The sequence below is a fragment of the Microtus oregoni genome, unplaced genomic scaffold, assembly GCF_018167655.1.
Source record: "Microtus oregoni isolate MIOR12 unplaced genomic scaffold, Mior012 000021F_ref0000039, whole genome shotgun sequence".
Classification (NCBI taxonomy): Eukaryota; Metazoa; Chordata; class Mammalia; order Rodentia; family Cricetidae; genus Microtus; species Microtus oregoni.
Window position 1 is genome coordinate 10,074,320 of NW_024543080.1, and position 25,127 is coordinate 10,099,446.

The window sequence follows — 25,127 nt, forward strand, 5'->3', positions numbered from 1 at the left end:
GATAATATAAAACTTAAGTAGCCAATAAGTGAATTGAAAAGTATTGTTAGGAGTGGTGACAGATGTCACCTAGAAGCCAAAGGAAAATATTACAACAGAGAAACCTGAATGCTGCAAAAGAGATAGGTAACTATTACAGAAGTTGTAACTTTCTGCATTGAAATAGCATAGATACTAACATAAATGTAAGTGAGTTGTTAAATAATTAAATATGCAACCTGTTTGAGGGTAAACTCAAATAGTGAAAACCTATTAGACTGAAGCAAATTAACATGTTTATCATTATTTTTCTTTGATTAAAAAAATCCAATTGGAAGCTCTTTCCTGGAAAAGCCTATTTCTCTCCCACCTCAGCAATACTTCAGTGCCAATAATAATTAGGACCAGAGAGAGATCTCCTTCTTTTCACGTTAGCATGAATATTGGGGACATCATTATTCACATCTTGTTTAGGGACTTATGTTGTTGAGACCGACTATTGGCATCATCATTATTCAGGTCTCATTTAGGTATCTATGTTTTTGAGACTTCATGAGTATAGTTTATGAAAAAAAGCAACTTCACAGCAGTTATCTTGTACCTCTGGCTTTTAAAATCTTTCAATACTCTTTTCTGTGTTGTACCCCAGGAACTAGTATTCAGGTAAGGGGATTCAAGTCAGTTCCAGCTCAGAGGTCTCTGAGGTCTGCTTCTGAACTTCATGCTCGTTCAGTAATAGAAACTTACCTTCCACCTCTGGAGAATAAGCAACACAAATAGGCCATATGTTTAGGGAGTCTCTTTGACAGACCCAACCAATCTCTTAAAAAGGTTGGGTGTCTGGTCTGGTGTTTGGATTTATGTTAGATGCTCTTTGACTCTTGGATCAAGCACCATGAGCCCATATGAGAAAAGATCTTTAAAACTGTATATGTATATTTATACATGAAATTGTACGTGTTATGGGACATTTGGATAAACTATTAACAGTAAAATTCTTTGTGGCTTTCTCTGACATCCTTATTGGTACTTTAATATTTTCTGTTTTTTTTATATTAATCTCCCTCTCCCTTCCCTAATGAGCCTTCACTCTTCCCATTTCCTAATCATTAAATAAGGTTCATTCTAAATTTTAAGTAAGTATGACATGTATAAATTTTAAGTAAGAAATGAGGATTATTTAATGAGAATAAATATATAATGTTCTCATTTTGCTTTGTAAATAAAGAAACCGTAAGTTATCTATATTACAATTGCTAATTGTGCTACATAAAACTGGCATTAGAGTTGATGATTTATGTCTCTATATTACCCTTCTCCTTTTTATACTCATCAATAATTATTTCAGCATTAGAATCAAATGCACCCACAATACTTCAATGTGAAATTTTTACAAGTCTTACTTCTAACATTACAACGATGACAAGAAATGAGTATCAAAAATAATAGCAACAATTAGGCTTGAAAGATGGCTTCGTAGATAAGATAAGGTCTACCCTAGCAGAGGACCAGAGTTCTGTTCCCAACACTTACATCAGTTGGTTACAAACATCTGTACCTCTAACTCCAGCAGATCTCATAACACACAAATTCACACACACACAAACACATGTTTTCATGCACACACATATATATTTAAAAGTAAAAGTGAGAATTTATTGTAATTCTATTTAACAATAAGAGTAATGAAATTAATAAGAAATCCCATTATAGTAACAGGGAAGAAAATTATTCTTCCTATCAATTTTATCAACTATGTGATAACATTAATTAGAAATACATAAAAGAAATGAAAAAAAAACTATCAGAGCTAATTAATAAGAAACAGAACATATTTGCAATAATAACCACTAACAATTGATATGTGTTCCATAAAAATCTCATTTCAACCTTTATCACCTTTACACAGATATGCACAAACATGGAGACAAGAGAAAAGTTTGTCTTATACTTATGCATCCTGACACTAGTATACATATTGCTCACAAAGTATATTATTAATTGCTTATGGGTAACTGAAGTTTAACATACTCAAATAATATCTCATTTTAGTATATTTTTAATTTAAGGCGTATCTGTGTCCAAACTCTACTTTAGAAGTTTTTGATGGAATTTTTTTCATTTTTTTACATGCTTAATCTAGCATGCTCAAGGAGCTCAGTTATGCCTCTGAAAATCTTCCTAGTCATGAACATAAAGAATACACAAAAATTGTACAAGTGCATTTTTTCATAATTTGTATAAGTTGATGTCCATTTTCTTACTTTCAGCTATAAAAAGAATGCTATGTGGTTGTCGACCATTCACCATGACCAGCCCATGAAACCCCTGGACAGAGTCATCTTCTGGATTGAGTTTGTCATGCGCCACAAAGGGGCCAAGCACCTGAGGCCACTTGCACACAACCTCACCTGGTACCAGTACCACTCTCTGGATGTGATTGGATTCCTACTGGCCTGTGTGGCAGCCATGGCTTTCCTTGCCATAAAATCCTTCCTATTCATTTATCGAAAGTTTGTAAAGATGGGAAAGAAAACAAAGAGTGAGTAGAGCTCATTGAGAATGCACATGAACTCCAATTCAGCATCGTTCTAGTTTATAAACAGTCTTCTGAACATTCACTGACTACTCTATCAAGGCATGTCTTCATTAGAAGGGCAGGGAGAAATAATGCAATTATATTATAATCTCACAAAATAAAAGACATAATGAAAAAAAGCGAGGCAAATTGTAAGGAACAACCTAATTAGCTTATTTTCTCTATGGTATCCTCTTCAGTCCTGCTTCCTGAGTCCTGCCTTGAATCCCTGGCCTACATTTCCTCATCAATGGACAAGAACCTATAAGATGAAATAAACCTTCTTCTTTATCAAACAAAAGCAAACAAAAATGAAAATTTAAAAACTAAGGAGGGGCCTAGCTATTATTCAGGGCATGCAGCATTATGATGAGCAAATATGTGGTGGAGAGGTGAGACAGAATGGGAAGTGGGAGCAGTTTGTTCTCTGTGAAGACAGGTGGGACTGTAGATGTGAAGGCAGTAAGGAATGGCCTGATGAGAGAGGCCTGAACTGCTATTGGAGGCCATGGTGTTATCTCAATCTGTGCGGCTGTAATGATCCTACTGTAGCTGGGGTCTGTGACACCGTCCTCCTTGGTCTCGGCTCCCATTTGAAGCCATGATGTTGTCTGAGTACGGTGCTGAGCTGATCCAGCCCCTCACCAGCCACCACACAGTAGCACCAGCAGTGATAAAAGTGTAGAAAAGATGGCCCTGTTCCTTGTCTGTCCAGTATGGGGGTGCTGGCCCCAATGGTGTGTGCATGGGCGAACTAAACCCACCAATTGCTGGCCACAGGACTAGGGTGAGCTAGCCCTGCAACTTGCCTAAGCAGATAGGAAGAGCTGGCCCTAAATGAAGTTGTAAATGAGCATGGACTCATTAGTGTGAGAAAGCTGGTCCTTACCCCTCATCTTTTCAGTGTCAGAAAGTTGGCCCTTGTGACCTGAGTGAGGAAAAGTTAGCTCTGATTGTGTGGATACAGAAAAGCCAGGCTCACACCTCACCTGGGTATCATGGAGAGCTCTCATCGTTGAGCAACTCAGCTATCACTCAGGCCCAGTTCCAAGATATTGAGCTGGCCCACCCAACACATACCACATCTATGAGCTGCTGGAGCTAAAGGGGCAAGTCCTGCAGAACCAAAGTTGCAGAATCTCATGACCCAGGGCAGCAAAGGATAGGCCAGAGGAGTCTCAGGAAGGATCCAGAATGATAGTGTAGCAGAGCCTAGAGGTCTTGAACCAGTCTAATGACTCATTGCAGTGAACATTCACTAATAAAGCTCTTTGTTTAAAGAGTACACCGTGTGACACACTGTGAGACACTGCACATTCTACCATGAGACTTTTTTGTAATTTTAACTTTCTATTGTCTTTTTGTGAGGTTAGGTACAAGGATGGATGGCCGATCTCAAAGGCCTAAGAAATGAGTGTGGCTGCGGTGTTTGATATGAAATTCAAAGAATCAATAAAAAATTGTGGGAATAATTTAAACAAGGAAATAACCCTTATGCGTTTATGAAATAATAGTGTGACAAAAATTGTAAGCAAATATGGATCTCATCCGCAAAGCCCTTTTCATGTTCATACGAGTTGGGATTACAGCTGGGTGTTGTATAATTACATGTGTATGAGGGAGTTAGTTCAACAATCAATTCATAAAACAATAACTGACAAAATTCCTACATCTTATCATAATATTCTACTACTGATTGCCTCATAACAGTAACGACAAGGGTAAGAAGACTTGAAGAAAAGAATAATATTGTACTGTAAACGATGGGAAAAGATGTTTTATTTGTTTACTTTAATGTTTTGTTTGCTTTTATTATTATTTTTCATTTATTTTCCACACAAACCTCCATTTTCCCTCCGTCCATCACCTCCTTACTACCCTCCATCAGTGCCTCCTCCATTAAAAGGGGCAGGTCCCCCATGGGAGTCAGAAAACCAAGGCAGACCAAGTTGAGACAGGATCAAGAGTCTCCCCTCCATCAAAGCTGGGCAAGGCATCCCAACACAGGAAATAGGTTTCAAGGATCCAGCTCATGCATCAGGGATAGGTCCTGGTTCCACTACTATGAACCCCACAAACAGACCAAGCTTTACTAGTGTCATCCACATTCAGAGAACCTAGGTTTTTCACATGGAGGCTCCATACCTGTTGGTCCAGTGTCATGAGCTCCCACTAGCTCAGGTCTGCTGTTATGTTGGTTTCCCTTCATGATCTTGATCCTGCTGTTTCCTGTGAAAATATTGAATGAGACAAAGAAAGTTCTAATTCAGAAATACACTCTTTGGCAAAAAAAAAAGTTTATCCAGTTAACTTTTTTTTCAAAGATTAAAGTTTAGGCTTAGGTTTGAATGTTGCTCTCTAAATTGTGCTTTGCTCATCAGCTGTACCATTTTGAATTAGGCAATCAAGTAAAAGTGAGGATGTAGAGAGAATGGCCAGTCTGCTTGAGGAGCTCGGCAATTAGGATATCCACATATAATTTGTCTTTTGAATATGCTCGGTTTATCTACAACAAACATTTCTCATAATTTCTTGTTAATAAAAGTTTAACAGACACCTCCCCAAGCAGGGAAGCGATGGCAGTCAGAAAATGTTCCTTCATAATTCCATTGGGTTATCTCTTCCTATGAGGATGCTTAGGAAACTAGCTATGGTATGGACCCATTCAATGGCGTCGTCCTTCAGCTGTGTGAGGCCAGCACATGCGAGGTTCCCAAAAGACCCTGAGTGCACAAGGGGAACATGTGAGTTTAGCAACAGTGCTGGAAGTTAAATGGTAACCAAAGCTAGGGTCACACAGAGTCTAGTTTCAAAGTCTTCAACACAAAGGCTTGAGGAGATGCTTCTCAGGAGGATCACGTCATGTGATCTACAATCTGACCAGTTTTGTACTGCTTGCATATTGGAACAGTCTGTTCTATATGTTTCTTAAAGACCTATACATAGAGAAAGATGGACAGAATATGCTCTGCGTCCACGTACCTATGCAGCCAAATATATTTAAGGCACCAAAATCAGCCATATAAGGAAGAATAGCTTTATCATTGTCTGAAGGAGGAAGATATAGGAGAAATATTAAAAGCAAAAGTTAAAGTCAAAGCAGATCATAAAGTCTATTACAGTACCGAAGAACAATAATATTTTGAGAGGATAGACACTAACCTTTAGATTATCATCCTAGTGATGTGCTAAGATTTAATACCTGCAACATAGCTCTGTGTTTATTGCTTTCTGTTTCTGATTAGAGCTCACAGTTCTGAGAAGTCAAGTGGAATTAATGTCTGACTACAGGAATTTGAGAATTTGACCTGAGGATACGTTAAATCCATTGTGTCTATTTTACACTCTTATGTATATTCCTATTCCCCATCTGATAATTCACTTGGCTGAGCTGAAAATTTAACACTAGTTAGCAATATCTTCAGATGTACTTCTTTCTTTCTCCTCTCTCTCTTTCACTCTCCTTCTCTCTCACACCCTCTCTCTTGTTGCAGAAAATCACAAATCACAAAGTAGAATTTTAGTGGGTTCCTTTCTTTTAGGTGAATATATGCAGTATTTACTATTCAGTATTCATGAAGATCCTCCCTCCAGTTAGAGACTTCTAACAAGATCATGACAGTCTGTATAACCTGAAAGCTATGTTTAAGCTAGGTCCACACAAGTGCTGATTATGTGGGATTCCCTTCTGCATGTTGTGAATATTATTAGTTAATAAAGAATCTGTCATCGATGGGCAGAGCAGAATAGAAGTATGCAGGGAAAAATAAACTGAATTCTGGGAGAAAGAAGGCAGAGTAAAGAGAAATCCTGTAGCCCACCAGAGAGAGACTCCTGACAGAATCTTGTCAGTAAGCCATCGACACATGGCAATACACAGATTGATAGAAATGGGTTAAATTAAAATATAAGAGCAAGCCGATGGGAAGAAAGAGCTAATAGGCCAAGCAGTAGTTTAATTAATACAGTTTCTATGTTGGCAGGTCTTATGTAGGAAATCACATTGGTGATTGGAATTTAATATCTCTTTAATATATATATTTATCTCCATCTTCCATCAAGCATCCTGGCTGATATCTTTTCCAAAATTTTTCCATAACCTTTGATTTAGAAGTTGTGCTACTCCAAGTGTATTTACTGGCTTTGGGAATCCAATGATCAATTATTCTCTTCCTTTTTGACAAGCTGTGGATATCTGCAATATTCTTCACTTGCTGCAATAAAATATTTTTTGATGAGTTGTGAGAGCGACAGTTACCTGTGATAGTAAGGATAAAGCTAGTAATACAATTAGAAATTAAACTTGTTTTGGAAAATAGCAGTGGGAGGTTCTACTTCTGGGGTCTGTGATTTCTCCGGTCATGATCAGCTATGCTCACTTTACAGTACCATTCATGGATTTCTTACAACTCAGTTGGCCTCAAATCCAAATAGAGTTAGAACTATCTTGATTACACCTAATATAAAAGTGTCACAATTTTGCTGTTATGGACATCTTGTCATGCCAGTCATTGTTATAAGCCATAAGTCTGACAGCTAATAGGACTACTGATTACATTTCTCCCTATAGATCTTATGTAGCCTCTTCCAATACTATGAAAATCCTCAAAGAGGAAGTTTCCAGATCAATTGCTTCTCAATTGCTCCCGGTCCTAAGTCTGAAGTTATAATGCTTTTAGAAATTGTATCTTCAAGATCTGGGAAACAATCAAGGACAATGACTAGAATCTATATTTTTGGGAAGAGTCAAGGGCATCCCCTCCCCATCGAACCAACAGATGAAAGTGAAGTTTTTCATTCCTTGCACTGGATATTTTGATAACAGTCTATGATTCACAAGGCTGACAACATCACTACATTTGACAAAACCTCTTCCAACCCAATGGACACATGAGTATGCATGTACTAATAAGCAAACCTATATGACAGTGTTTTCATACTGACTCCTTGAGTGACTTTGGTTCCATTTCATACACTGGGGAAGAGGTAATGGAAAAAAGAAGCAAGAAAGAAATGGATGGCACTAACATATGAACTCTTTAAGTTGATAAGTTAAAACAAACATATGATATTCTTAAACATTCAATTTCTTCCATCCACAATGTACTCTGTTCAATTGAAAATCCCTTCAAATTGTTCCAGCGTCATCATGTGCCACATCTATCATTAATCCATCACTCAACTAATTCTCCTGTAAATGCTAGGATTACCTTTAAAAGAAAACAAAAGGTGAAGCTCTCTCAGTTACACTACTTTGTACTTGGATGATACTTTCTGTGAGACTTTAAAACAAATTAAATAATCCAATATAATTTTCAATGTTAAAAATACCCAGACACTTTGATCACTTGATTACAGATTTATATATATATATATATATGAACTCTAATTAGTATATTTTCTGTTTTTCTTCTGATGCTAAGTCATTCAAAAACTAAAGTCACATGTCATTTTCCAAAATCTACATGTGCTATCTTACAGAAATTGATGACCTCAGGAATGGTGGTCACAGTGTTTCCTTGAGAGGAAGGAATGAATGTAGATGCATGCACTCATGTACTTTTTGGAGCTTTTGTGGAATAGATCCAGTTAACAAGTTATTCAACTATTCTTGGGCTTATGAGACCAGTAGACAGGTAAGATGAACCAACTGACTGCCTTAGCTGATAATATCACCCAGGTTAGTATATCAACTGTGAGTCTAACAACTCAGTTGCTACTCTTCTGTTTCCCCAGGGACATGTATAGGAACAGGCTCTTGTCTATCTTCACATAGGGTTTCCGTCATTAGAGATTGTTAGGTGCTTTACCAAGCTATTTAAGAAATTATACATATGCAAATATGTTCATCAAATTCTCATGAAAATTTCTTTAAAATGATATCAATAAAATACTTATAAGCTGTACACTTGATACATTTTGGGTTCTGTGTTGAGAAGAAATATCTGACTAACCTCTAACTAATCAATGTTCTTGTTCCTATTCAAATATCTTAGAAACAGAACAGTTATGCAAACAGGTCATGGACTCCTGTCTTGCTTCATTACAAAACATTTGTCATTAGACATTGACAGGCAAATATGAATATTTAATATTTGCTTTTACTATCTCCATTAGATCAGAAGTTCAATGTGGTCATTTAGTTCATTTGCCTTGATCAATTCCAGTTATATTTTAACTCAAGGCTTTTTCTTCTTAGATATAAGGATAAGCGATGACACAGGGGACACACTTTGATGAACAAAGTGTGATCAGAAGAATTTGAAGTCTCAGGATGACTGTGAAGTGGATGTCTGTTCTCCTGCTCCTGCAAATGGGTTGTTACTTAAGATCTGGGAACTGTGGGAAGGTATTGGTATGGCCAATGGAATACAGTCACTGGATGAATCTAAAGACAATACTGGATGAACTTGTACAGAGGGGTCATGAAGTGACAGTTCTGAGACCATCAGCTTCTATCTTTCTTGATCCCCAAAAGTCACCTGGTCTGAAGTTTGAGAGCTTTTCTACGTCTATCAGTAAAGATGATCTGGACAAGGTTTTTACAAAGGTTGTGGATGTATGGACTAATGAGATACCGAGAGAATTGTGTTTATCCTTCTCTCCTTTGCCACAAAACACATTTGAGGAATATTCTAATAGCTATCTAAAAATTTGCCAAGACACAGTTTCAAATAAACAACTTATGACAAAACTACAGAGATCCAAGTTTGATGTCCTTTTCTCGGATCCCATTGCTCCCTGTGGGGAGTTGATAGCTGAACTTCTCCAGATCCCTTTTCTGTACAGTCTTCGCTTCTCTCCTGGCTATACAATGGAAAAGTACAGTGGGAAATTTTCAGTCCCTCCCTCTTATGTACCTGTAATTTTGTCGGGACTAGGTGGTCAAATGACTTTCATGGAGAGGGTAAAAAATATCATGTGTATGTTATATTTTGACTTTTGGTTCCAGACATTTAATGAAAAGAAATGGAGTCAGTTTTACAGTGAAATGTTGGGTAAGTTATGATTCTTATCAGTAGCTATATGACCTAAATTTTGCAATCATTTAAATCTATACTTATGTCCATGAAATTCAAAGTGACGTTGCCTTTTATAGGTGATCAAATGTAATATGATATTAGCTGTGAAATGCACTGTAAAAGTTCATATTACTGATCACAGAAAAGCATTATCAGACCTGATACAGGAATTCTGCTGAGATACAGAGCCACAAAGAAAAGCAAGTAGACTTTTCTTAAGTGGTTCTTTACTCATTTTCCTGTTATTTTAAATCTATTTTAATAGGTCACTATCCAGTTAAAAAAACATAATTAAGTATATTAAGGAATGAAATATTTTACAGTTTCAATATGTATATAATATTGAAGAAATTATTTTCTCTTGCATAGGCCACTACCTTTATTTAAAACTAAACTGTGGGTTCTGAAAACATAACCAAAATGTTAAGAGTTTTTTTCTGTTCATTTTGAGTACCTGAGTTCTGTTTCTAGCACCCACACAGGTCCAGTGTCTCAAAATCGACTTTAACTTCTGCTTGAGGGAATCTGCTGCTCTTTTATTGTATCTGCCAATTTCTGAATAGAGTTGGTGTACATTAACACAGACAGATAAATATAAATAAAAACACAAATTATAAAATATTTTCTTTGTATTTCCTAAAGAATTCCTTTACTCATGAGAGATAGTATGTTAGTTCACAGACTTAAAAGTGGAACTGGGGTTACTACCAACACCATACATTTTTATTGTGTAATTTCCTAACATCCATTTTAAACACTATGGAAGCATGAATACACACATACAAGGTCTGTATTTTTGAAGTTCTGTTTTTGTTTTCCTCTTAAAAAATATTTCATAGGTAAGACTGGCCAAAATATCTATCCTTGTAATTTCTGAAAATGTTGTGATTGTTTTTTCAAGATAAGAACTATTAAATTTCTTAATATGAAACAAATGTAGAAATTTCAAGAAATTTAGCTATTCATAAACTTTACAGCTCCTTTAACAAAACAAGGAAGAAGGAATGGCTACAAACTACAAAGCCCCTGGGGAAGTCTGGCCATGGACTTTTGAACCTGGACTGTGTGTTTATATTTGCACTGTTCCTTTTAAAGATTTAGAGAGGAGTAAAATGTGTGCTCTTTAAACAGTGGCTGAGGGGGTATTACAATAACTATTTAAAGTTAATGTAGAAACATTAGTTTTTTTTTACAATTTGCCTTTAAAAAAGCCCAAAGTGATATTTATGAATATATTATGAGCAATAAATCATTACACTGCAAATTATTTTGCATATCAATAAACACTGGCTTTTGAATAAACATGTTTCATATCAAGCATATGTTTTTCATCATTTAAGGAAATATATTATATAATCTAATGACAATCATTCATCTATTCTCCTTCTCACTTGCTCATTTCTCCTTCTAGGAAGGCCCACTACCTTAACTGAGACAATAGGCAAAGCAGAAATGTGGCTCATTAGATCCTACTGGGATTTGGAGTTTCCTCGCCCAACCTTACCAAATGTTGACTATGTAGGAGGTCTCCACTGCAAGCCTGCTAAACCCTTGCCGAAGGTAAATACATTCTTAAATCTCTTTCTTATTTGATTTCCTTTCTGGGGAAAATTATTCTACAGCTTTCATTAGATTTTCCCCCAGGCATAGAGATATATAGGAAGTTGACTTAAGCATCCTGCTAATAGGAGGTGAATAAACACAGGAAAGAATGTGATAGACCGGGGAAATATTCCCATCTGTGAGTTAAGTTAGATCAGTTAGGGTGCTTAGGTGGTTATCAATTGGGTAAAGTCCTTTCCAAGCAATTATGAGGATATATAAATGAATCACAACACCCAGGTAAAAACCTGGGTGTCCCAGCACAGTGTAATGACATAGCACTGAGTTTGCAGAAACAGGTTGATACCGGGAGCTTGTTGGCCACTAGTCTGTTAAATATGGTAGGATTTTTGTTCAATGTGATACAGTCTCAAAACCTATGTTGAAGATTAGTAGAGGAATACATCACATTTTAACTTTTGGCATCTATGTGCTAAACAAAGCCAAGGAATAACCCCAGCAACCCTGACACACACACACATACCACATACATACCCACATATAAGCACACAACGGACAGAGACACATCAGCACACATACACATATATACAAACACACACTCATACACAAGCACACACACACATACACACACGTATACACAAACAAGCATGCACAAACAAGCACACACACATATAAACACATGAAAAAGACAGAGAAATTAAGTCATTTAAACTCATCAATCAAAAACTGCTTATGACCAAAAGTTATGATTAACATATATCCTAAGAAATTGTCTGATATCTGAACAATCAGAATAGACATAGTTCACTACAACCAGTAAAATTTTAGATATTAGCTTTGAAAATACCCTATTTATATACAATATCAGAAAATTATTAAGTACTATATGTTTATCATGCAGTTATGATTGTTTCACAGATTCAAAACATTTTATTAATCATAGTAGGAATTTTGTGAAAATTACCACATTGTACATATTATTAAATAAATATTATTTTATCTAACATTTGTTAATAACATTAAATCAGCCATTATAGAAGAAAAATAAAATAGCAAGGGAAAAATTAACAACCATTTCTGTAAGCAAAAACTTTATAAATGAAGCAACAATTTTTGAATGCTTCATAGAATATGCTTACTCTCCTGAGTTTTCATTTTCCCAGATGAAAATATATAGAATATCTGTTGGACAATGTGTGAGTGTAATTTGTGTGGATAACTGCAAAGTTCAAATTCTTTGATATTGTCATGTTGATCTTCTGTATGTTTTAACACCACTATACTAAATATTCCTATAAACACTTCAATTTTTATTCTTTTAGTTCTTTCATAAATGTTTCATGAGTGATTATTCTACAACTGTATTTAGTCATGAAGCAAATTCTCTTCACAGGAAATGGAAGAATTTGTCCAGTCCTCTGGAGAGCATGGTGTCGTGGTGTTTTCTCTGGGGTCAATGGTCAGCAACATGTCAGAAGACAAAGCCAATGCAATCGCATGGGCCCTTGCCCAGATTCCACAAAAGGTGAGGAAAAGCAGTTCATGGGAGGTGACTATATACTAAGTCTGTGAACGTCCTTGAAAGGTCTGATTATAGAAATGATTCTGTGAAAGGTAAAGTTTTAAGGAAGCTCTAATTTCCCTTAGCCAAACAGATATCCACAAAAGATGTTTCAATACTGCAAAAGGTGTTTTTGACTGAGAGTGACTTGGATATAAACACAGTGATCAATATGGGAACATTGTGAAATGCTGACAGGATGATGACATTGCTATCAAGTCTACGTAGACATAGCCAAATTCTTCAGAGTTACTTGTTCTATTTGTTGATTACTTAAAGTCACTGCATACATTAGATTTTCGGGTGAGTTATTCTGTCTTTAGTATTTCTATCAGAATAACAGTAAGAAGTATTAGAAAAAGTTTGAAATGGAACATGACTCTGCATCCTAATTTTAAAGTAGGCCTCCTCAGTGCTCAGTTGAAAGGGCCATTTAAAAGAGGAGAACCTAGGCTCACCAACTGTCAATCAAAGTACATGTTTGGCTAACTGAAAGAAAATGCAATAAAAAAAAAATCTATTTTATGGTTGGTCTGCCAGTATATGTAGGAGAAATATCCAAAGCAAAGGTAGAGACAGGTGATTCCCTCATAGTGATGTCCTCATCATAAAAGATGAAACTCTCCACTCTGCTCTTAATTAGTCAGAGTGAGAGTCCTAACACACAAGGAAGAAATAGGGAGCTTGTGTCTATGACACTACACAACATACAAATGCCTCTTGTAATTTAGAATCAAATAGTTATAATTCTTCTATTACCACAAAGTGAATGTTATCCAGGAGGGTACCTCAGGTAGGGGCTGAAGTATAAAGGGAAAACCAGACAGCCAGGTCAACTTTGCAATATTAAATAAGCACCTTAGCAATTTGTTCAAAGATTGAACCTAACAAATCTAAGCTCACCAAAGGGAAGGCCTCCCTCACAGGGTCTAAATCTTTGGCTGCATAGTATTAGCACATATTAAAGGATTTTATCATGTCTTGGGTTAATATAATCCATTAATATCAAAACTGAGATTCTTTATGGTTGAATGAAGGAACAGAAAAGGTAAAATGTACCTTATTATGGGGATGAATATGTATAGTAAAAACTATTTTTTTACAAATGTAAAACTATTAAAGGCCACCAATAGCTGTCTTTAGGTAAACCATGCTGTAAAGCTCCCATTTGCCACATGGTGGCATTAAAATTTCATAAGTCAATCAACCATCTTCATATACCAGATTATTTTTTAATTACAAAACCAGGAAAATTCCAGGGAGAAATGGGGGACTCTATGTGCCCGTTTTTCACTGTTCTCTGACAACCTTGTGAAGATTCCTTATCTTTTACGTAGAAACAAGCCATCGAGATTTCCAGACAGAGTCACTAGGTATTTATGTAATTTTTGACTTTTATGAAATACTAAGTCATACTTATGTCCCCATATACTTGGGAAAATAGGCCCCATAATCTCTTTATCTGTTTTACTAGTGTTTTTCATTTTTCACAACTCAAACTTTCATTAGACTTTCGATTGTGGAGAACGGGTATCATTAGGTGTGGGAATATAGATCTCTGCATGAGTCTGTTGTTGAACGCATCATTATCAAAATTAATCAGAATATGAATAATACGAGGCCGGAGGATTTCCTTTATGTCTTGTAATTGTATAGCATTCTGTTTAATGTTTTAGGACTCACAGTTCCCAACTTTATTAGGGTTGAATTTACCCCCCATAACAAGCCATCCAGGTGGCCATTATTCCATGGTTATAATAGAAACATCAGTCTCATGATAATTAAATAATACTGTAAACATTTTTCCATTTACTTTTAAGTCCAATAATGGTTTATCATTTTCCTTTCGTAAGTTTCTTAAATCTACATAGTCTTACTTGTACTGAGTCCTTGCTCACAAAGCATGTTTCTTTGTGAAAGGCTGTATAGATATCAGTAATAACTGCAATTTTCCTTCTAGTTAAACGAACAATTAGTAGGCACTGTATTCGTGACTGCACTTTGCCCTGTGAAATGTTCATTTGGGATTTCTGTCTGAACTATGATTGCATTCATGGATAAACTACTGAAAGCCAATAAAAGTTAAACTCTTTGATGCAGTTTAAGTCCCCAGTATTCTGTGTGTAACCTTAAAGGATATCAAAGAGAGGAAACGGCAGTACTTAAGGGCAAGGGCTACAAATAGCAGCACTTCCTTGAATGATATCATGAAACAAAAACTAGTTTGATGATAATCTGAAGTCTGGCATCAATGTTGTTAGTTTTGCATTAAATGCCTCTAATTTTGTGGGTCACTTAGGGTACCCCTAAACATATTTTCCTACTGTTAGCTGATATTGGTTTTTTTTCCAGGCAATGTATTTCCATCTTCATCAAATTTGGTTCAACATTTGTTTTTTTTTGGGGGGGGTTGTTTTTTTATTTTCGAGACAGGGTTTCTCCGTAGCTTTTGGTGCCTGTCCTAGAACTAGCTCTTCGAGACCAGGCTGGCCTCAAACTCACAGAGATCCGCCTGCCTCTGTATCCACTCCTGAGTGCTGGGATTAAAGACTTGTGCCACCACTGCCCGGCTGTTCAACATTTCTTAATCCAATGTTTTCCTTCATTGCATATAGGGTACAACCTGGAACTCATTGAATCTGAACATACAATTGTAGGAGTAATTTACATTGCTTCTTCAAAGGCCACTTTCCTAACATCTATTTTTGTAAAGCACAGATTTTTATACCAGCTAATTTTACTCTTTGTTTGTAGATCCCTACATTCTAAAGTAAATTAACTTTGGAAAATCCAGAACATTTTTCTATCTCTGTTTGAGGCATGATTAATCCTTGGCAATCTTTATCAACATTATCAAAGCTAAGTGTTTTAATAATAGCACTTGAATTTGATCCCCTTTTGCTTAGTTTTCAATAGCATCTATGAGTTTCTCTATGAAATCAGCCATTAGGCAGAGAGGGACTTTGTATTTTTACTACTTTCCTAGACCTGAAGTCAGATTCCATATCAGCTAAATCTAGGAAGCCATAGCTACATCCCTAATGTGGAAGAGAGCTGTCAGAAGCATATTAGCTGCTGATAATCTATTGATACCAATCTACCACTCTCTTTCAGAATTTCATATGTGATATTTAGGAATACACCAGTCTTTGCACTAGAACTTTTTATGGGATTTCTCTGCGAACCACACTTGCCACTGAAGAAGTTTGAAAGGGCTAAGAACCATTTTAGCAAATATATGGAAATCATACAGCAACCATTGAGCATTATTGTTCCAACCAAAACGATTCATAGGTACAGGGAGCAGTAGATCCACAGAAAGCACAAGCCTTCTTAAAATCTTCCATATTATCTATGTCTAACCCATGATAAACACTTTTATTTTGTTGAAATTTCACTGAAACACAAAGCTGAGCTCATGAGGTCAGGGAGGAATTGGTAAATAAATATCTTTTCCTGTTGTGCCCTACCATGTCTAGGTTGTAAACTTAAGCTTTTTCATAAGCTCTCTGAAATTCTTGTCAAAAAGTAGAAAGAATGCAAGATTTGGTTGATTATCAGATTCCTTACCCCATACTTCAGGAGTGCCTTTAGGCACTACAGGAAACATTTTTAAAGGAGACTCCAAAAATTGAGCAGAGGAGCCATTACCTGCTTAGTTGACAGTGGTGCTGTATTTACGTTGATACTATCTACCTTGGGAAAATTTCCTCAATTTTCCTTCTTTCCTAAATTTAAGATGATATACTCCAGTTTATATTCATGCAAGGAATTAGTCATTTCTTCTTCATGATTAATAACCTCCTTATCTTATTTAGTATTTTATAGTAGTTCAAATCAATGCCTAAGTGACCCAAATTGAATGGGGATCCCTTACCCTTATTTATATGCCTTTCCAATATTCATTCTGACTCTGTCAGATATTTCTTCTTCTAAAGCACTTTCTCCTGGACACTTGGGGTTATAATCATAATAGTTAACTCTAAACAGAGAATCACACAATGTACAGACTCTGCTGGCACAATCTTCTTCTCAGTCTCTCTAGAATTCTCAATTTATACCCTTTCTGATGTCCTAATCCATTTTTGTGGGAGGTATTTACCTATGTTATATTTAAACATAAAAAGATCTACTTTTACAATTTCTGTATTTGCAACATTTCTCCCAATTGTTATTACTCCAAACCCACTCACATCTGTTCAACTTGCTCTCTTTCAAATTCATAGCATCATTTTAATGCTGTTACATACATATATGCATATTATCTATATTTATATTCCTAAATATAATTTATTTAGTCTGAATAATGCTAAAGTTGGCTCCAGCAATAAAGATCATCTAATCTTTAACAGGTTCTTTGGAGATTTGAGGGGAAAACACCAGACACCTTAGGATCCAATACCAGAGTTTACAAATGGCTCCCCCAGAATGACCTTCTAGGTAAGACTCTCAGAACAAACTTATCCTAGTTGACTTCAAAGTCCCTTATATGAAACTTAGTGAATGTATTATTTATTTAATGTAACAAGTTCTGTTATGCAGTTGGCCACTTTTAATACTCATTTTCTCTTAGCTACCATGTACAAAATGTGTTCAACTGGAAATTTGAATTTCATAGTTCAACTCTCAAGTCCAAAGCAATTCTGCAAAATATCTTTCTGGAAATTTAGTTTCTTCTTACTCTGAGAGAAGCAAACTTTTCACCAAGGTTATGAGTATTAGAATCTTCACATAGGTTTTCTTGGGATGAAAAGTGAGGGGAAACAGAAGTTGTGTGGTAAACTAAATTAATAAATTGAATTAAGTAAAATTAATCTTCATGTAGGAAATCTTTCAGTTCCTGATAGTGCACATTTCTCATTTCATGTCTAAGACTGCTAATTAATGTCAACCTAAATTCATGTTATTCTAGGTCATCCAAAAACCAAAGCCTTTGTAACTCATGGTGGAGCCAATGGAATCTATGAGGCGATCCATTTTGGAATCCCTATGATTGGCATTCCTTTGTTTGGAGATCAGCATGATAACATTGCCTACTTAGTAGCCAAAGGAGCAGCTGTTTCATTAGATTTCAGAACAATAAAAAGGGCAGATTTACTCGATGCACTGGAGGCTGTCATAGATAATCCTTTGTGAGTATTCCTTTTGAAATGTATATATGTTGGTATTTGTGTATCATTAATTATGATTCTCACTGAAGGCCAAAAATGCAAGAATTATCCTGGGACAAAAATAATGGAAGGTACAGAGACAAATTAGGGTATGATTCAGTATCATAGGGTTTTTATTCCTTTTTTTTGTTTTTACTTTTAATTTCCATGTTGTGCTTTATATTTCTTTTCTATGTAAATCATACCTTTCCTCAATGTGAAATCCTTCTACTTAATCCTCCAAAGAGCTTGTCCACCAGGCCTATGATACCAGCTCTGGACAATTTTTATTTTTAATTCTTTTTGTAAAGTAATTGGTCAGAGATTTAAGGATAATATAAAACTTCAATAGTCAATAAGTGAAGTGAAATAAAATACTGGGAGGAGAACCATTTATTAGTTCCTTGCCACCCAGACCAGAAATAATCACACAGAAACTTTATTAATTAAATCGCTGCATGGAACATTATCTCTAGCTTTTGATTGGCTAACTCTTACATCTTAATTTAACCCATTTCTGTTAATCTGAATATCACAACCTGGCAGTGGCTTATAGGCAAAGTTTGAGCACACCTGTCTCCAGAGTCAGCTCCATGGCTTTTCTCTGACTCTAGATTTTTCCTCCCATGCTATAGGCCAAACCAGTTCTTTATTCATTAACCAATAAGAGCAACACACACACAGAAGGGCTTCCAACACCATTTTCCCTTTTCTGTTTAAACAAAAAGGAAGGCTTTAACATAGTAAAATTACATTTAATAGAACAGTTATCAAGCAAGAATTATAGTGGTTAGGAGGTCCTTTTGTTTATGTATTGCTTTCATTGGTTAATCAGTAAAAAAACTGCTTGGCCTAATAGGGCAGATGTTAGGTAGGCAGAGAAGACAGAAGTGAATGTTGGGAAGAAGGGCAAAGTGGCAGGCATCATGGATCTCCTGCCTGAGATGGATGTGCTGGTTAGAAACTTCCCAGTAAGCCATAGTCACATGGCAACACAAAGATTAATAGAAATGGCTTAAATTAAGTTGTAAAAATTATCAATAAGAAATTAGAGCAAATGGGCCAAGCAGTAATTTGATGAATACAGTGTTCGTATGATTATTTCAACTGTAAGTAGCTGGGTGTCCAAGACCGAACAAAGCAAACCTTTCTCCCACTATTCTTCATTTTCTGTTTAAACAAAAAGAAAGGCTTTAACATAGTAAAATTACATTCAATAAAACAGTTATCAAGCAGGAATTATAGTTACAATTTCTATATCTATTTTATTCTTTATCATAACTAAGGAAAACTATAAGTATAAATTCTTCAACTCTATCAAAGACTCCAGAAGGACATAAAATTTTCTAAGTAAACAGGAGGTACAATGTAAGTAATTTCTAAAACTGTAGAATTGATGGGACATCTTGCTACCTGGATAGTCACCCAAGGTTCTTCTGTGTTGTTGGGGCATCTTTGGCCTTCAGACCCATAGTACCCAGAGGACTTTTTCATGAAGCAGGAACTCTTAAAGCTGCTTCTGCATATATTATCAGTTTGCCAGTAATGTTCTTCTGTGTCCTGCAGAATGTCTGGCAGACTCTTTAATGTAGCAGCAACCCCAAAGAAACATCTCACATTTGGGCAAGTTCAACAGTCATTTCTTTGCAGTTCCTGCATGTCCGTTTATGTGGACACACAAGAGCAATTTCTTGCCCAGTTGCTTAACAAACGTCATAAGCAGCCTCTTTGATGCCCATGTTTTCTTGAAGTAGCTTGTGTTGCCACGTACAGATGTGTCTCAATGTCATGAAAAGTCCTAATTTCTTAAAACATTTAAATGTCGTATTCTAAAGATCTCTGAAATATTTTAAGAATACCTAAATTTTGAACCTATGTAATGTGCTGGCTTTGTGGGAGCCTAGCCAGTTTGGATGTTCACCTTCCTAGAAATGCACGGAGGGGGGAGGACCTAGGACTTACCACAGGGCAGGGAAATCTGACTGCTCTTTGGGCTGGAGAGGGAGGGGGAGAGGAGTGGGGGGAGGGGGAGAAGGGTGGGAGGAGGGGGAGGGAAATGGGAGGCTGGGAGGAGGAGGAAATTTGTTTTTTTTTCTTTTCTCAATAAAAAAAAAGTTAAAAAAAAAGAATACCTAAATGAAATATCTCTCTATATATCTAGAAAACCTAACATGACTACAAGTTTGACTACTATAGTTGAACATTAATCTATATTTCTTACTTATACATTGCATTATTAAATGAACAACACAATCACAATACCTTAATCAAAAGCAGAAAGATACATATAATAAGATTGACCTTAGATTTGCATCAATAAACCAAGATCCATACAAATGCAAATCTCTATAGCATATCCTCCTTTAAATATAAAGACAAATTTATAAGTAATATTTAGGAATTTGAGTGTAGTTTTTCTCCAAACTGCTTCCTGCTGTTTATTAGACAAATAATTTTTGAGGGGTGTTCAAGGCAACCTTTCAGGGGGTCTTTTTCCATCAACAGCACCAGTCTGGAACCAATCCATAGGTTCTCAACCTCTGTGGAAACAAGAGAAGAACCTTTTTTCCAAGGCAACACATCCTTAAACCCAAATTTGGAAATTGTGATACCTTCATAATATACATGCTGGTTTAGCTTAGCAGCCCATACAAAAAATGGTTCTCTGTACTTAGCTGCTTTACAGTCAACAACTCAAAGAAAACATAATAATATATACAATTCAGACTCTCTGTGAATTTTCCATTATCTTTGTGGCTTATTTTTCTTAACTCTTTTTATTCTAAGACTGTCTATACTCTGTCTCTTTAAAGACTTTGTTTTTTATATGATTTCCTTATTTGCAACTCTCTATACATTTTTATTTCTCTCTCCCAAAACTACGTGCATTTATCCAACACTGGGACCCATTTAGACGTCTTTTATTTCTGAATCTGTCATTTTATGTATCTATAATTCTTTACTGTCCAGTAAAGAATTTTTTTAAATTGCACAGTGCTTCTTTAAACTTAAAATGTGCCATTACTATGGTATATATGGTACTACCTGCTTGCCTGTCCAGGCTAAAACTCAAGCTGTACAATTACTATGATGTATATGGAACTTCCTATTTGCTTGGCACAGTCCAGCATGGCAGAGCTTTTTTGCTGCCTCTGAGAGCCATGCCCACAGCTCCATTCTCAGGCACACAGCCAGTCCATGCTGCCATTAAGCAAGTTGCAGCAGTATGACCACAAACCCTATCCAAATATCCATCTTCCAATAGAGCTAGGGTTACACTGGCTGCAAGGCCAGAAAGCTGGTATTTTAAGATGGTCACAACTGAATCAGTCTCCTAAGGGACTGCAACACACCACCAGCAAACAGCAAGAAGCTGTGTTAAACTCTGCATTTTTGTGTCTAGAATTCCTTTTCAAGCTTTCTCACATTTTACCTAGATTTTAGTCCACCCCATTGACACCAGTTTGTTAGAGGGGAGAGTCCTTTGTTGGTTCCCAGCTCTCTAGATCCAAAATAATAACACAGAAAATATGTTAATTAAATCACTTCTTGGCCCATTAACTCTAACTTCTTATTGGCTAACTCTTATTAATTTAACCCACTTCTCTTGACCTATACCTTATCATGAGGTCATGACCAACCAACAACGTATCAGCATGTCTATTTCCAGCGGCTTCATGGAATATCTTTGACTCTACCTTCTTTCTCCCATCATACAGCCTAGTTTTCCCCACCTAAATATTTTTTTTGCCTGCCATAGGCCCAAAAGGTTTATACATTAACCAATAAAAGCAACACACAGACAGAAGGAGCTCCCACATCATTTCCCCTTTTCCGGATATAGACATGCTAGAACATTGCTGTTAAGCCACTGCCACAGGGTGACATAAGATTAATAGAAATTGGTTAAATTAATATGTAAGAGTTATCCAATAAGAAGCTAGAGCTAATGGACCCAGCAGTGATTTAATTAATGCAGTTTCTGTGTGATTATTTCAGGTCTAAACTAGCTGCGTGTCCAAGTATAAACAAGCAGCCCTCCTTGCAACACTGAAATGTTAGAGGTGGTACCAGATATCGTACACCTAGAAGCCATAGGAAACTATTACAAGAGAGAAATTAACTGCTATAAAAGAGATATGTAACTTTTATGAAAGTTGTAATACATGAAAAAACCATAGATATTAACAAAAATTAAGTGTATGGTTAGATATTTAAATATACAACCTGTCTCAGGATAAATTAAAATATTGAGACCTTATTGCTATGAAACAAATTAAGAAGTTTATAATTGTTTTTCTTTGTTTAAAAAATTCATTTAGAAATTCTTTTCAAATAGCTTGTTTAGCCGGGCGATGGTGGCGCATGCCTTTAATCCCAGCACTTTGAGGCAGAGGCAGGTGGATCTCTGTGAGTTCGAGACCAGCCTGGTCTACAGAGCTAGTTCCAGGACAGGCTACAAAGCCACAGAGAAACCCTGTCTCGAAAAACCAAAAAAAAAAAAAAAATTCAAATAGCTTGTTTAGAAAAAGAATTTATTTTCTGACTTTTTGCATTACTTCAGTCCCTTTAAAAATTTCATGTGGAATAAGTACCAGAGTAAAATCTACCTCTTTTCATGTTAGCATGGCTACTAGTAATCCTTATTCAGATCTTTTGTAAGAAGCTGCTTGTTTGTTCCCAGTCACTCAGACTCAAAATAAACAATCAGAAACTATATTAATTACAACATTGCCGTGATATTAGTTTATGAACATTTTTTGGCTATCTCCTATATCTTAAATTAACTTATTTCTATTAATCTGTGTATCGCCATGTGGTTTTGGCCTACCAGTAATAGCCGGCTATTTATCTCCTCCAGGGCCTGCATGACTTCTCTCTCGCTCCACCTTCTTTCTCCCAGAATTCAGCTTAGTTTTACCTGCCTAGCTCTGTTCAGCACTGTCTTGGGCCAGAGTCACTTCTTTATTAAGCAATCTTATTCACAAAATACTGTGATAATACTATGTAATTATTTTTATGTTTACACAAAATGATCCACATCAAGTTCTTGTTTAGGGACTTATTTGGTTGAGAACAACTATAGATGTCCTATTTATTCAGATTTTGTTAGGGTCCTATGTTTTTGAGAATGAGTATAGGTTTCATAATTATTCTGATTTTGTTAGGGACCTATGTTGTTAAAAAGACTATAGGTGTCATCATTATTCAGATCTTGTTTAGGGACTTATGTTGTTGAGACTTCATGAGTGTAGTTTATCAAAGAAACAACTTCACAGCACTTCCCTCTGGCTTTTAAAATCTTTCAATCCTCTCTACTTTTTTATACCACAAAAGCTAGTTTCAGGTTGGGCAATGTCGTCAGTTCCAGCTGAGAGGTCTCTGGGTTCTGCTTCTGAATGGAATGCTCATTCAGCAATAGAAACTTACCTTCCACCATTGGAGAAAAAGCACCACCAATAGGCTCTGTGTTTAAGGAATTTCTTTCACAGACTTGGCCAATCTCTTAAAAAGAAAATTTCTCATATTTGGTATTGAGGTTTGTGTAAGTTGCTCTTTGACTCTTCAATTGAGCACCATCAGTATAGAAGAGGAAGAGATCATTAAAATTATATATGTATATTTATACATAAAATTGTATGTGTTGTGGGAGAATTGAGTAAATTATTAATAGTAAAATTTTTCATGGCTTTTTCTGATATTGCTATTGGTACTTTATTACTGTCTGCCTTTCTTTTGTATTAACCTTCCTCACCCATCCCTAAGGAGTTTCCCCACTTCTCATTTCCTAAAAAGATGAGTTACAAATTAAATGTTAAACATGCATACTAAGAAATGATGATCATTTAATGAGAATAAATTCATAATTCTCTTATTTTGCTTTGTAAATAAAAAGACAGTAAGTTACAATTATTACAATTGCTACTTCTGCTGCATTAGATGTCATCAGAGTTGATGACTTGTCTTTATAAGCCTTCCCCTTTATATGCTCATCAATAATTATTTCAACATTAGTATCAAGTACACCTTGTATTTGATTTTCAATGTGAAATTTTTACAACTCATACTTCTAAAATTACAATAATAACAGAAAATGAATATTAACAATAAGAATAAAACTTAGGCTTGATAGATGGCTTAGTGGATAAGAGAAGGTCTACTCCAGCAGCGGGCCAGAGTTCTGTTCCCAACACTTACATCAGTTGGTTTACAAACATCTATAACTCTAACTCCAGCAGATCTCACAACCAACATAAACACACAAACATATACACACACAGTTTACACATTTTAAACACATATTCTTTCACTCACATATTTAAACGTAATAGCAAAAATTTATTGTGAATATACTTTATAATAAGAATAATAAAAGTAATAAAAAATTCAATACAGTAAAAGAGTAAAAAATTATTCTTCCTATTAATTTTATCAAATATTTGATGACCTTAATTAGAAAAACGTAAAAGCAATGAGAAGCAGCTATTGGGGCTAATTAATAAGAACCAGGACACATTTGTAATTAAAACCACTAATCATTGATAGATTTACCATAAAAATCTCTTTCAATCTTTATCATATTTATACAGATATGCACCACCATGAGGATTCAAGAGAGATTTGTCTTCTTACTTATACATCCTGAAACTAGTACACATTTTGCACACAAAAATTACTACTATTCGCTTCTGGATAACTGAAGCTTTATATACACAAATAATATCTCATTTTGATTTATTTTGTGTTTATAACTTAGCTGTCTCTAAACTCTACTTTAGGAATATTTGATCTTTATTATTTTTCTCTTTCAATGCTTAATCTTGCATGCTCAAGGAACTCAGACATGCATCTGAACATGAAACAAAATATATTTTCTTTCTATATGGTGTGACTAACTTTAATGTTTACACAAAAGTTTACACATGTGCATTTTTCATTTCTTATTTAAGTTAATGCCTGTTCTCCTTCTATCAGCTACAAAAAGAATGCTATGTGGTTATCAACCATTCATCATGACCAGCCCATGAAACCTCTGGACAGAGTCATCTTCTGGATTGAGTTTGTCATGCGCCACAAAGGGGCCAAGCACCTGAGGCCACTTGCACACAACCTCACCTGGTACCAGTACCACTCTCTGGATGTGATTGGATTCCTACTGGCCTGTGTGGCAGCCATAGCTTCCCTTGCCATAAAATTCTTCTTATTCATTTATCGAAAGTTTGTAATGATGGGAAATAAAATAAAGAGTGAGTAGAGAATGCACATGAACTTCA

At 35.7% G+C, this 25,127-nt stretch overlaps 2 protein-coding genes across 4 annotated transcripts in view; both read left to right on the plus strand.

Annotated features, from left to right (window-relative positions):
• LOC121460734 (UDP-glucuronosyltransferase 2B17-like) overlaps positions 1 to 8,884 on the plus strand; it is a 23,512-nt gene extending 14,628 nt beyond the window's left edge. For 2 of the 3 annotated variants that reach the window (XM_041671239.1, XM_041671238.1), the window contains 3 exons: positions 2,250 to 2,521; positions 8,039 to 8,193; positions 8,757 to 8,884. In XM_041671239.1, the coding sequence (XP_041527173.1) occupies positions 2,250 to 2,521; positions 8,039 to 8,193; positions 8,757 to 8,762 (433 nt within the window). In that variant the 3' untranslated portion in view covers positions 8,763 to 8,884. The remainder of the gene's footprint in view (positions 1 to 2,249; positions 2,522 to 8,038; positions 8,194 to 8,756) is intronic. The other variant, XM_041671240.1, reaches the window with a different exon arrangement.
• On the plus strand, positions 8,832 to 25,127 carry LOC121460735 (UDP-glucuronosyltransferase 2B17-like). The gene is made up of 6 exons (XM_041671241.1): positions 8,832 to 9,555; positions 10,991 to 11,139; positions 12,536 to 12,667; positions 17,056 to 17,143; positions 17,616 to 17,835; positions 24,829 to 25,127. The coding sequence occupies exons 1-6, from the start codon at positions 8,832 to 8,834 to the stop codon at positions 25,106 to 25,108; spliced, it is 1,593 nt and encodes a 530-aa protein (XP_041527175.1). The 3' UTR covers positions 25,109 to 25,127.

Excerpts from the sequence above, each read along its gene's own strand:
- LOC121460735 (XM_041671241.1), top strand. The coding sequence starts at position 8,832 with ATGACTGTGAAGTGGATGTCTGTTCTCCTGCTCCTGCAAATGGGTTGT. Across the intron at positions 11,140-12,535 it reads CTGCTAAACCCTTGCCGAAG|GAAATGGAAGAATTTGTCCA; the intron begins GTAAATACATTC and ends TTCTCTTCACAG. Across the intron at positions 17,836-24,828 it reads GCTGTCATAGATAATCCTTT|CTACAAAAAGAATGCTATGT; the intron begins GTGAGTATTCCT and ends TCCTTCTATCAG.